This window comes from Mustela erminea, chromosome X (genome assembly GCF_009829155.1).
Source record: "Mustela erminea isolate mMusErm1 chromosome X, mMusErm1.Pri, whole genome shotgun sequence".
In the NCBI taxonomy this organism is placed as follows: Eukaryota; Metazoa; Chordata; class Mammalia; order Carnivora; family Mustelidae; genus Mustela; species Mustela erminea.
Window position 1 is genome coordinate 98,632,637 of NC_045635.1, and position 14,292 is coordinate 98,646,928.

General features: G+C 39.6%; 1 protein-coding gene across 4 annotated transcripts in view; it reads left to right on the forward strand.

Annotated features, from left to right (window-relative positions):
* WDR44 (WD repeat domain 44) overlaps window positions 1-14,292 on the forward strand; it is an 88,796-nt gene that overhangs the window by 47,408 nt on the left and 27,096 nt on the right. For all 4 annotated transcript variants that reach the window (XM_032330170.1, XM_032330172.1, XM_032330171.1 and 1 more), the window contains 5 exons: window positions 1,204-1,340; window positions 2,103-2,186; window positions 7,798-7,904; window positions 8,667-8,818; window positions 13,339-13,477. In XM_032330170.1, the coding sequence (XP_032186061.1) occupies window positions 1,204-1,340; window positions 2,103-2,186; window positions 7,798-7,904; window positions 8,667-8,818; window positions 13,339-13,477 (619 nt within the window). The remainder of the gene's footprint in view (window positions 1-1,203; window positions 1,341-2,102; window positions 2,187-7,797; window positions 7,905-8,666; window positions 8,819-13,338; window positions 13,478-14,292) is intronic.

A 14,292-nucleotide genomic window follows, 5' to 3' on the forward strand; every position in this document is an offset into this window, starting at 1 on the left:
AAGTGGGGTGCCTGGGTGGCTCAGTCAAGTGTCTGCCTTAGGCTCAGGTCATGGTCCCAAGAGTCCTGCATAGGGCTCCCTGCTCAGCGGGGAGTTTCCCTCTCCTTCTGCCCTTCTTTCACCCCTTGCCTGTGCTTGTGTGCTCTCTCTCCTCCCCTCTCTGTTAGATAAATAAAATCTTTTTTAAAAAAGTACAAAAGTGGGGCACCTGGGTGGCTCAGTGGGTTAAGCCGCTGCCTTCGGCTCAGGTCATGATCTCAAGAGTCCTGGGATCGAGCCCCGCATCGGGCTCTCTGCTCAGCAGGGAGCCTGCTTCCTCCTCTCTCTCTGCCTGCCTCTCTGCCTGCTTGTGATCTCCGTCTGTCAAATAAATAAATAAAATCTTTTTAAAAAACTAAAAATAAATAAAAAATAAAAAAGTACAAAAGTATTCATAATAGCCAAGTGTGGAAACCACACAAGTGTTCATCGCCCATGAATGGACAAATAAAATGTGGTATATCCAGTCCACATGGACTGTTTTTTGGCAATTTAAAGGAATGAAGGGGCGCCTGGATGGCTCAGTTGTTAAGCATCTGCCTTTGGTTCAGGTCTTGGGATCAAGCCCCGCATCAGGCTCCCAGCTCAGCAGGGAGCCTGCTTTTCCATCTCCCACTCCCCCTGCTTATGTTCCCTCTTTCGCTGTGTCTCTCTCTGTCAAATTAATAAATAAAATCTTTTAAAAAAATTAAAAGGAATGAAGTTCTGACACATGCTGCAGTATGGACAAACCTTGAAAACATGGTGCTGAGTGAAAGAAGCCAATCACAAAAGACCACATACAGGATGACTTGACTTATATGAAATGTCTGGAATAGGCAAACCATAGAAACAAAGAGTAAAATAGTCATTGCCAGGGGCGGGGAGGAGAGGGGAATGAGGTATGACATTTAATGAGTATGGGGTTTCTTTTCGACATAGTGGAAATACTCTTAAATAAAGTTGATTGTTGCACAACTTTGAATTTACTCAAAATCATTGAATTACACACTTTAAATGAGTACATTTTGCAGTGTATGGATTGTGTATCATGAAAAAAGTTAAAAATTACTATACACAATACTGAATGTATCTAGAAAGTCCTTAGCTTAAATGTTTGAGGATTTTGAAGACTCAAAAAGATAATTAAATTATAGGTCCTCTTGGTGTTATTTTTTACCTCAGGAAATTTTAGCCAGTGTCATGATTAAGAACCTGGATACTGGAGAAGAAATACCTTTGAGTCTCGCGGAAGAGAAACTGCCAACGGGTATTAATCCTCTCACTCTACACATCATGAGAAGGACTAAGGAATATGTAAGGTATGGCCTATTGTTACTATTTATCATTCGTAGTATTTCAGAGTGTTGAAGATTTCTCTGTTAATGAACTACAACAGTTCCTAATTTGGTTTCACTCAGTCTTCTTTTTTTAAATTTGGGATTAAAATAGAGTTAGTTAATTTATGTATTCAACATTGTTCTCTCTTAAGAGCATACAGTTACTTGGGGGAGAACAGTATATATCCGAAATCTCTTAGTATTTCGTTTCTCTTTTAAAATGACATTATTGAAGCATTTTGAGGGTAAAAAACCATGTGAAATGAAGACCTGGTTTCTGAAACCTAATTGTATTACAATTTTGTAATTGTATTATCTGTGTAGGTCAGAAAATGGCTTTAGAGTGAGGTGATTGACTTCACTGTAAGATCTATGTAGATCGAAGAAATGATTATTGTGAAAGGAAATCTTAATAAAGTGTAATACATGATGTACCTGAAGAGCAAAGAGGAAGCTAATTTGTCATTTTTGTGCAGCACATTTTATCCAGCAAAAAGCCTTGTTGGTAGTAGGTTTTCCATAAGTTCCTAAATTGTTTTCACTTGCATTTGTACATTACATCATGCTTAACGATTCTGTTCTTTGATCTCTCAAGTCTTACATTCTCAGGATCATCATTAAAATTAAACTTAAAGTGTGTTAATGTAGTTTTATTCTGAGTACCTAAGTATATCGTATACATGGATTGTTGGGAGGTGTAGGGGAAATGGCTTCTTTTAAAATGACTTCTTCCCCTTCTTGTAGTAATGATGCAGCGCAGTCAGATGATGAAGAGAAGTTACAGTCTCAGACAACAGATACTGATGGTGGAAGGTTAAAACAGAAAACGTAAGTTACAATACATTCCTTTTCTTTATTTCACACATGAGTTATGGTACAACTCTTTATTTCAAGCATTTATTTAAAAAATATGTGACTTGACATACTATTTTAAATCTGTGTTTTATCTAGTTTATATGTCCATCTGCCATCAGCGTTTCCTGTCCCCAGCCAAGGCATTAAGAGTTGTTCAAGGCTGTGTTGGTGTCCATTTCTATAATATCTGACAAATAGTAATAGATCAATACATTTTGCATCATGCCTGCATTATTTTTCTGATGGTAGGTCCCAGAAGTGTTAGTAGAACATGATTATTCTTGAAATTGCTTTCAAATCCTATTTGTTTTTCTAAACTCCACAATTTTTCCCAACTACTCTGTGTCCTAGTAAATTTCTTTCTCAATTTTAGTGACATCTGCAGTCTGCATAACTTACACTTAAATTTTACCTTTATTTTATGTTATCTTAAAGTGTTTTCTGAGTTTTTTAAATTTTTAAAAATATTTTATTATTTATTTATTTATCTATCTACCAGAGAGAGAGAGAGAGAGAGACAGCAAGAGAGGGAATATAAGCAGGGGGAGTGGGAGAGGGAGAAGCAAGCTTCCCACTGAACTGGGAGCCAGATGTGGGGCTCAATCCCAGGACCCTGGGATCATGACCAGAGGTGAGGGCAGACGCTTGACTAAGCTACCCAGGCGCCCCTCCTGAGTTTTTTTTTTAAAGATTTTATTTATTTATTTGAGAGAAACAAACAGAGCATGAGTAGGGGGAGGGCAGAGGGAGAGGAAGAAGCAGACTCCCCGCATGAGCAGAGCGCAGGACTCAGTCCCAGGACCCCAGGGTCATGACCTGAGCCAAAGGCCAACCCTTAACCAACTGAGCCGTCAGGCACACTGTTTTCTGACTTTTTTTTTTTTTTAAGATTTTATTTATTTGTCAGAGAGAGAGAGTAAAGCAGGGGGAGAAGCAGGCTACCCGCTGAGCAGGGAGCCCGATGTAGGACTCGATCCCAGAACCCTAAGTTCATGACCCAAGGTGAAGGCACATGCTTAACCGACTGAGCCACCCAGGCGTTCCTGTTTCCTGACTTTGAAAAACAAGATAAATGGGTGCTAAATAACTAAATTATATGTTGCAAAAGGATTGTAATCATGACATCCTTCTGATTTCCTTACAAACATCCAGCAGAAATGGTGGGCATATAGATTTTGCTTGACTATACACTGGTCATTTATTTGACAGTAATTCCCCAAAGCAAATTCTCCACTATACTGATCTTTGCCTAGTGTGGGAAGTGTATCAATGAAACCACTGGGAATTCTTATAAAAGATCTACCCACAATACAGGTGTATAGATGAAACCTCAGAGATCTGGAGCTCTGCTGTCCAGCAGTGGCAACTATCAGAAATCAGAATTATGAATGATTAAAGAGATAGGTAAACACCTAGGAGAACTGTTACTTATTCCATGCATTAAAGCTCATTCTTTTTCTTCTTTTTTTTATTTTAAGTCCTGCATGAGGCTTGAACTCAAAACCCTGAGACCAAGACCTAAGTTGAGAGCATGAATTCGTTAACCCATTGAGCCACCCCGGCACCCTGGCTTATTATTTTTCTAAAAGAAAAGCTCTTTAGGTTTATTTAAAGCCATTATACTTACTTTTTACATAATTTTTTAAAAATCTGGTCATCTGGTATCTGAGGTCAAAGCAAAATAGAAGTAGCAAACTGTGACAACATGTAAGTCGACACATAAGAATGTCAGGTAATATTTTGATCACACGAAGGGAATCCAGAAAATGATAAAAGGACTCATTACATAGCATAGCAATTCCATATGTTACTGCTTTCAACTTTTTCTCAACACACACAAAACACGGTAATAGTTCCACTGAACACTGGGCAAGCTAATGAATCTGCTAATGGCCAGAGGAGTCTGCCCAGGGTTCTGGCTTCCCTGGATCCTGCTCTGTCACCTTGAAGGCTGAGGGGGAGCTAATATTATGGCCCACTTACAATCCATATGAAAGGCCCTGGATATATTAAAAGTGAAGGTGGTATCTGGCTGTTTTTAATAAGGAAAGCAATTTATCGAACATTGAGTGCCATTGAAGAAGTCACAAAAACACACATTTTAGAAGTGTTCTCATCCAAAATGATTAAAATATGCTTTCTTGCCTAAATAATAGTAAATCTATTATTATCCAGAAAATATAACTTCTGAGTTATAGGTAGCAGAGAACTTATAATGATTTTTTTTTAAAAAAAGATTTTATTTATTCATTTGAGAGAATGCATGAGAGAGCGAGCGAGTGAGAGAAGGTGAGAGAACACAAGCAGCGAGAGGGGCAGAGGGAGAAGCAAGCTCCCTGCTAAGCAGGGAGCCTGATGTGGGGCTCGATCCCAGGACTCCGGGATCACGACGTGAGCTGAAGGCAGATGCTTAACTGACCGACCAAGCCACCCAGGAGCCCTATGATTTTTTTTTAAGATTTTATTTTTAAATAATCTCTACACCCAACATGGGGCTCTAAACCACAATCCTGGGATCAAGAGTTACATACTCCACCAAGCCAACCAGACACCCCAAGACCTTATAGTGATTTTTTTTTTTTTTTGAGCAAGAGAGATTGAGAGCACACATGCAAGTGGCGGGGTGGGGGTTGTTAGGGGAGGGCAGAGGGAGAGAGAGGGCATGGAGCCTGATGTGGGGTTGGATCTCATGATTCTGAGATAAAATCAAGAGTTGGACACTTAACCCGCTGTGCTACCCAGGCACCCCCTTATAGTAGTTTTAAAAATGGTTTATCATCTGTGTTTTCTTATTATCAAAACTAAAACAGAGACACCTGGCCGGGCTGGCTCAGTCAGTGGAGCTGCAACTCTTGATCTCAGGTTTGTGAGTATAAGCCCCATGCCAGGTGTAGAGATTACTTTAACAACAAGAACAGAAAAACTAATACAGAAATACGGAAAATGAGGGTCTCATACTCTCACCCCCAGAAATAACCAGTATTAATTAAATAATTACATGTATTCTCCACAGAATTTTTTTTTTTCCTCACAAAAGTAGAATTAATACTGTGCCTGTAGTTTGTTGGCTCACTTTTTTTTTTGCAACCCCCACCCCCTGCTTTACTTTAAAGTAAACTCCATGACCAACGTGGTGCTTGAACTCACAACCCTGAGATCAAGAGCCACATGCTCTGCTGACTGAGCCAGCCAGGTGCCCCGTCAGCTTGGTTTTGTTTTTGTTTTTTAATTTTTATTATTTTATTTATTTATTTTAAAAGAGTGATTTTACTTATTTGACAGAGAATGAGAGAGCACAAGCAGGGGTAGCAGCAGAGGGAGCAGGAGAAGCAGGCTCCCTGCTGAGCAGGGAGCCTGATGGGAGGCTTGATCCCAGGATTCCAGGATCATGACCTGAGCCAAAGGCAATCACTTAACCATCAGAGCCATCCACATGCCCCAAGCTTGCTTTTTTAAGAATATGTGATACATAATGTACATCTTTTCATACCAGTATCAACAGTAAATATATTATAGCCTTTCTGTCAGGCAGACATGGGAGTTCAGTGCTGTAAATATAATAGTTAAGACAGTTGTAGTCTCTGCCCTCCTAGAGCTTCCAGTTAAATAGGAGAAATACATAATTGCAATAAAAGAAATACATGGGGTACTCTTGGCATACAAAACAGGAAAACCTGCTCTGAAGAGTCAAGGAGGGCTTTTCTGAGAAATAATGTTTGGTCTGAGTCCTAATAGATGAGTAGAAATTAGCCAGGGGAGGAATGTTCCAGGCAGAAATAACATGTGCATTGGCCCTGAGGTGACTTGAGAGCTCAGTACTACGGAAGAACTGAGGTTTGCCTAATTTATTTTATTGCATTCCATTTTGAGAATATACTGGCGTTTACTTACACATTGCTCTGTTAATGAAAAATCAGTTTGTCTCTACTTTTTATGCTTTTTTTCCCTACTCTTTACACTTTGTAAATAATGCTGCAGTGAACATCTTTGTATATATAGCTTAGCAGCTTAATCAGGTAGAATCCTTTAATATCATGAACCCCCATGAATTGGTAAAAATTTCCTCCTATAAATTCTGTTTTGGTTTTAGAGATCATGTATATACTGTGTTTTTTATGATCTTAATATATGAAATTGGAGACTGAGATTATTAGAAAAGCAATAAGTAAGTCCTATTTATAGAAGCTTGAGATGCATCCTTGCATTACCTTGTGTTTGGGAATACTTCCCGGGAAAGCTCAACCTAACTGTATTGCATGCAAATACCCAAACTGAAAGAGAAGAAACAGACGGCCATCATAGGGTACCAAACATTTTATTCTGTAAGCAAATACCTCTTTATAGTTTCTTTCTTTCTGTCTTTTTTTTAAGATTTTATTTTTAAGTATTCCCTATACCCAAGATGGGGCTCAGACTCAGAACCCCAAGATCAAGAGTCACGTGCTCTTCTGACTGAGCCAGCCAGGCATCCCTATAGTTTTTTTATGGGTAGAAATGTGTTTTTAAGGATTACTCCTTTTTTTTTTTTTTAAGATTTATTTACTTATTTTAGGAGGAAAAAGAGCTGGCACTCACAGTGGGCCGGGGAGGGGCCAAGGGAGAGGAGAAGCATCTCAAGGAGACTTGATGCTGAGCTCAGAGGCCAAAGTGGGACTCAGTATCATGACCGGAGATCATGACCTAAGCTGAAACCAAGATTCAGACATTCAACTAACTGAGCCACCCAGGCACCCCAAGGATTATTCCTCTTTAAAGCAGTCTTCTCAAAGACATTCTCATTGCAGATTAATGGCCTGACCTGAGACACTCTAAATCATAGGATCTGCAGATGGGTCTCAGGTTCCTATGCTTTAAACACTCCCCTCCCACCCCATCCCCACCAATTTTTTATTCACCGTTGAAAGCCAGTGCTTGAGGAGTGCCTGGGTGGTTCGGTCAGTTAAACGTTAGACTCCTGATTTCAGCTCATGTCATGATCTCAAGGTTGTGAGATCAAGCCCCTTGCTGGGGAAGGAACCTGCTTGGGATTCTCTCTCTCCCCCTCTTCTTGTGACCCCTAACCTTTGCTTGAGCTCTTTCTCTCCCAAAGAAAGAAAGAAAGAAAGAGGGGGGAAAAGGGAAGGAAGAAGGGAAGAAAAGAAAAGAAGGAAAACCAGTGCTTTAGAGTATATGATGCTGTACATCCAGAAGTGTCTGTATTTTCTTTGTAGCCATATTGACTTGAATGTATTTATTCCATAGAACAAAGGATACAGGAACTCAAAGACCTATTTTTTATGTTAAAAAGGAGTTATTTCAAAATAATACACTATTCTTGTGGCCGTTATGAAATTATCTGTGAATTATTGAGCTTTTACAGTTAGTTAATAATTTTGTTTTGGGGGATCACCTGGGTGGCTCAGTTGGGTAGGTGTTCATGATCTCTGGATCCTGAGATGAAGCCCTGGGTCAGGCTTCTTGCCAGCAGGGAGTCTGCTTGTCCCTCCCCAGTGCCCCTCTCTCTGCTCATGAGCTTGCTCTCTCTCAAATAAATAGGTAAAATCTTTTTAAAAAAATAATTTTGGTTTTTTGTATTTTTGGTAAGGACTCAACTAAAGAAGTTCTTAGGAAAATCAGTAAAGAGAGCAAAGCACCTTGCAGAGGAATATGGTGAACGTGCTGTGAATAAAGTTAAAAGTGTTAGAGATGAAGGTAAGTGAAATAGAACATTGCAAGTGAATATTTAATTGATTTGTAATCATCCAAAGTTAGTCTATAATTTATAAGAGGCATTCTTCTTACTGAAATTAAGAAACCTTGGTAGCAGACATCTTAGCATTTCAGTAAATATGTTATTCTAGGTATCACTTATCTTTATGAGCAGGAAGAAAAATAAATTTGTTCGTCTTGAACATGAATTTGTACATACTTTGTAAGTATGGCAACCTGGAAGAGATGAGTGTTCATTATTCAGTTGTAAATTAGTTTTGTAAGGTTAGTTTTTATAAATATTTTCCAAAATTTGGAAAATTTTCTAAATTTGTACAGATCTTCACTTTCTGTGTCATTTGTTGTAATTGTACTCATTTATTTTATTTAATAAACACTAATACAGTAATTATTTTGTGCTAGACACTGTTCTAAGCACTTGGTACTATATTCATTCATTTACCCTTCATAAAAACCCTGTGAGGTAAGTACTATTATTATCTCCATTTTACAGATGAGAAAACCAAGGCACAAAAAAGTCCAGTGCTTTGGCTATGGTCACACAGATAATAAATGACAGAGCTGGATTTGGACCCAGACAGTCTGGCATGAGATCCTGTGCTCTTAACTAATAAGCTATTTAGTAATAGACTGATACTGTTTTTCCATTTAATAAATTTTCTTGGTTAACAGTAGAATGAAAATCTTGATAGTAACTTTATCTACATTAGCCAGTGATGATTTCTGTATTGCCTTTCTATTCAGTGTTTCATACTGATCAAGATGATCCTTCATCAAGTGATGATGAGGGAATGCCATATACAAGACCAGTCAAATTCAAAGCAGCACATGGTTTCAAAGGACCTTATGATTTTGATCAGATCAAAGTGGTGCAAGATCTTAGTGGTGAACATATGGTAAGCAGTCTTTATATTTTTCAGGATTGATTCTGTTTTCATTGAGAGAAGTACTTTGGCTTCTATAAAGCCAATCTCTTATGTACATAATTTTGCTAACCTGATTCAAGGAAAGTAAATTAATATTAATAATGATTTAATGCCTAGGTAATGCAGAGTCTGTCTCTGGATTATTGTTTAAGAACTGAAAGGTTTTTAAAATTATTTTTAAAGATTTTATTATTTATTTATTTGAGAGAGAGAGAGAGAGAGGATGAGAGGGAGAAGGTCAGAGGGAGAAGCAGACTCCTCTTGGAGCTGGGAGCCCGATGCGGGACTCAATCCTGGGACTCCAGGATCATGACCTGAGCTGAAGGCAGCAGCTCAACCAACTGAGCCACCCAGGTGCCCCAGGTTTTTTTAATTTTTATTTAAATCTTAGTTCATTAACATGCAGTGCAGTACTGGTTTCAGGAGTAGAATTCAGTAATTCATTACTTATATACAATACCCAGTGCTCATCAAAGCAAGTGCCCTCCTTAATACTCATCTAGCCCATCTCCCCTCCACCTCCCTCTGTCAATCTTCAATTTGTTCTCTATTGTGAGGAGTCTCTTACGGTTTGGGGCACCTGGGTGGCTAAGTCAGTAGAGCGTCTGACTCTTGTTTGCAGCTCAGGTCATGATCTCGGGTTTTGGGATTGAGTCCCTTGCTGAGCTTTGTGTTCAGCAGGGAGTCTGCTTGAGATTCCCTCTGTTTCCTTCTCTCTCAGCCCCTCTCTCCACTTGTGCGCACATGCGCTCGCGCTCTCTCTCTCTCTCTCTCTCTCTCTTTCTTGCTCTCGCGCTCTGTCTCTAAAATGAATGGATAAATCCTTAAAAAGAAGAGTCTCTTATGGTTTGTGTCCCCCCACCCCCGCAACTTCCCTACTCTTCATCTGGTTTTTTGTTTTTTTTTTTTTAAGATTTTATTTATTTATTTGACAGATAGAGATCACAAGTAGGCAGAGAGGCAGCCAGAGAGAGAGAGAGGAGGAAGCAGGCTCCCTGCTGAGCAGAGAGCCCGATGCGGGACTCGATCCCAGGACCCTGAGATCATGACCTGAGCCGAAGGCAGCGGCTTAACCCACTGAGCCACCCAGGCGCCCCATCTGTTTTGTTTTTTTAAATTCCACTATGGGGGCATCTGGGTGGCTCAGTCGTTTCAGTGGCTGTGTTGGGCTCAGGTCATGATCCTAGAGTCCTGGGATTGGACCCCACATCAGACTCCTTGTTCAGTGGGGACTCTGCTTCTCCCTCCCCCTTCTCTTGTGCTCGCACCTGTTCTCTCTCTCTCTCTCTCCCCCCCCTCAAATAAATAAAAAGAAAATCTTAAAAAATTAAATTCCACATATGAGTGTGAAATCATATGGTATTTGTCTTTCTCAGATTGACTTACTTTTACTTAGGATAATACATTTTGGCTCCATCCACGTCATTACAAATGGCAAGATATCATTTTTTCTGATGACTGAGTAGTATCCCATTGTATATATGTATATACCACATCTTTTTTTTTTTTTTTTTTTTTTTTTTTTTTTTTTAAAGTTTTTATTTTTTTTTTTGAACGAGATTACAAGTAGACAGAGAGGCAGGCAGAGAGAGAGGAGGAAGCAGGCTCCCCGCTGAGCAGAGAGCCCGATGCGGGACTCGATCCCAGGACCCTGGGATCATGACCTGAGCCGAAGGCAGCGGCTTAACCCACTGAGCCACCCAGGCGCCCTATACCACATCTTCTTTTATCATTCATCAGTCAGGGGACATTTCGGCTCTCTCCATAGGCTGTTGTTGATAATGCTGCTGTAAACATCGGGGTGTAAAAACCCTTCGAATCTCTATTTTTGTTTCCTTTGGATAAATACTTAGTAGTATACTTGCTGGATTATAGGGTAGTTTTATTTTTAGTTTTTTGAGGAACCTCCATATTGCTCTCTGGAGTGGCTCCACCAGTTTGCATTCCCACCAACAGTGCAAGAGGGCTGCCCTTTCTCCACATCCTTGCCAACACCTGTTGTTTCTTGTGTTAATTTTGGCCATTCTGACAGGTGTGAGATGGTATGTCAACATGGTTTTGATTTATATTTCCCTGATGATGAGCGACGTTGAACTTCTTTTTATGGGTCTGTTAGCCATCTGGATATCTTTTATGGAAAAATGTCTATTCCTGTCTTTTGCCCATTTCTTAACTGTGTTATTTGTTTATTGGGTGTTGAGTTTGATAAGTTCTTTATTTTGGATACTAACGCTTTATCAGATATGTTGCTTGCGGGGTGCCTGGCTGGCTCAGTCGTTAAGCCTCTGCCTTCGGCTCAGGTCATGATCCCAGGGTCCTGGGGTCAAGCCTCACATGGGGCTCCCTGCTTCACAGGAAGCCTGTTCTCCCTCTCCAACTCTCCCTGCTTGTGTTCCCTCTCTGGCTGTGTCTCTCTGTCAAATAAATAAAATCTTTAAAAAAATTTAAAAGATATGTTGCTTGCAACTATCAAGAAGTGAAAGTTTTTGTTTTTAAAGATTTTACTTATTTGAGAGAGAGAGAGCATGAGTAGGGGGAGGGGGCAGAGAGAGAGGGACAAGGAGACTGTGCTGAGCATGGAGCCCAATGCTGGGCTTGATCCCAGGACCCTGAGATGGTGATCAGAGCCGAAGTCAGACACATAACCAACTGAGCCACCCAGGCGCCCCTTAAGAAGTGAAATTTTTTGAATAAGTAAACTCTAGTCCCATATCATGAAGAAAGCTATGTAAAGGTACCAGACTTTTTAAAGGAGTTAAATTTGCAGGGTGGTCTGTATCTTTGGAAACCATTTAAAATGTTCCCAGGGTATATTTTTAAAAGATTTTATTTATCGAGAGAGAGAGAGAGAACGAGTGAGCAGGGGGAGGAGCAGAGTGAGAGGAACGAGCAGATGCCATACTGAGCCCAGGGACCGATATGGGGCTCGATCTCACGACCAGAAGATCATGACCTGAGCCGAAATTGAGTTGGATGCTTAACTGACTGAGGCACCCAGACGCCCCTTCCTGGGTGTATTTTAAATAATGAACACAAATACTGCAGTAGGTTCGTGTATTTTGTAAAATGGCAGCTAAAACCAGGAGACATAGGTGTAAGTTTTCTGCCAGAGTTAAAATGTACCAAAGTGGGGATAAAGTGCACAAGTGTTATTGTAGTTATACCCCTTAAAAATGCCAGGGACACAGGGAAGCTGGTAATAAACTGCTGGACAGGACGATGATGCTGTCAGTCTTTGATCAGGGAATCTATTTTTCTATTCAGATTTTAAATCCAAGATGTGATTTAACTGGAAGGAAGCAACCATAAACACATCAGATGGCAGCCAGATTGGAATTTAAACTTCAGTGCTTATGATCTCCACATAAAATATTTGATTTGATTATAGTAACTTCCTTAAGGAACTGATGAACTTCCTTGTACTGTTTTGATTCATTATTTCCAGTTTTAAGTAAAGTCTCATTGTAGTAGGTTCCCAATAACAAATTTCTTAATATGCTTGCATTTTATGGAAATGAATGTTATTTCATTATATGAACTATTGCCTCTAACTTGGATAATCTTTTTTTTTCAAGTTTATATTTATTTTTAAGTAATCTCTACACCCAACATAGGGCTCAAACTCATGACCTAGAGACCAAGAGTTGCATGGTCTCCCAACCAAGCAGGCACCCCTAAGTTAGATAATCTTTTTGATCTGCATACATATGTGTTGTAATAGGAGTTCAAACAACATTTGTTGTAATAGCATTTGGCTTTTCCAAGTTAAGGGTTCATGTTCTTAAATCATGCCACCTCCACCTCCCAACACATACCCACACACTTCCCTATTGCTAGCAGTTTCTGGGAATTCTAACCGTACACTGTAAAATCTTGTTTCTGGGGGAAAAACAGGTTGAGATCACACCATTCTAACACTTGGAAATGCCCAGTGCCACAAGGGTCACTGCTAACATGGGCCCGTTTTTCCCTCAGCCTTGGTCAAGGGTATTAGTTGCATCTTGAGGGCTCTGCCTCCTCCAGTGCCACTCCCTCTTCTGTTCAGCTAGGAGACTGAAATCCCCAACTAGGATTTCTGTTTTTACAATTATTTATGGCCTCCTCGGAACTCAGTTTCCATTAATTTGTAGACAAAGCTTGGGGCTTTGAACTTGTTCGTTTAGATTACAGTAAACTGCTGCTATCTTATCCTACTTTTCTCTTAGAAGTTGCTCTTTGTGCTGTTGTGTCATCATTGAATTGTTGGCCTTAAGTGGTATTAGTAATATGAGGATTATCTTAGTATCATTTGGAATAATTCTTTACTTTGGCTTTAAAATAATGTTTCAACTCTTAGGGGTGCCTGCTTGCTCAGTCGGTAGAGTATGCAACTCTTGATCTTGGATTTGTAAGTTCAGGCCCCACATTGGGTGTAGAGATTACTTAAAAATAAAATCTTAAATGTTTCAACTTCTAAAGAAATAACTCTGAACCTTTCTTTGTTTTTATAGGGAGCTGTTTGGACCATGAAATTTTCTCACTGTGGCCGATTACTTGCCTCAGCTGGACAAGACAATGTAGTGAGAATATGGGCTTTAAAAAATGCTTTTGACTATTTCAACAATATGCGAATGAAATACAATACTGAAGGTATTTTTTATTTACTGTGGGCCTTAAAACTCTAGAGATATCTGGTATTTTTACATTTTAGGTATAATAATGCCCTCTTCTCTGACAACTGTTTGCAGCAACCACTATTTTTAATAGTGGCCACAAACCTAAAAGAACAGAAGTCAACACTGAAAAAGTGTCTAAATCCCATGGAAAACGCTACCATAGAGCTTTTGACTTTATCCCATTTGACGTATTGTGCAGAGTTTAATTCATCAGCTATTGAGAACAAAGTTGCTTGGTTTCTCCTGACAACTTTTAGTTCTCTCCTGGGTTTAAAAATGAAATAACCTGATTAATTTAGAAAAGGAATGAGAATAATAATATCTATCCAGTAAGGAAAGAAAAAAGGAGACCCAGCCTTGAAAAGGAAATATGATTTGTCAGTACATCAGAGGTATATGAAAAAAGGTTACATGGCAGAGAGAAACTTCAGAATGTGATGTGTGTACACCATGAGCACAACTATATAAAATATTTCTGTATATTGGTAACTTACCAGGAAAGCATGTAGAACTGATGTAGGTACGAGCTTTATGTTTATGGGATTTTTTTTTCTTATAATTATTTAACTACAATAAATTTTCTCCACAAACCCCTCCCTTCCACTCCCATCCTCGCCCTAGCCCACTAAGACTGAAACCAAGAAGATAAGGGATGGGAGAAAGAATAGGTGGCCATGGGCTGGAGGATAGGGCATATTTAAAGCACCGACTGAGGAACATAGAAATCTGGGGAGATCCACTAAACTGGCAAATGATCCGTGTATACTTTAGTGGCCCTATGGGTATTGC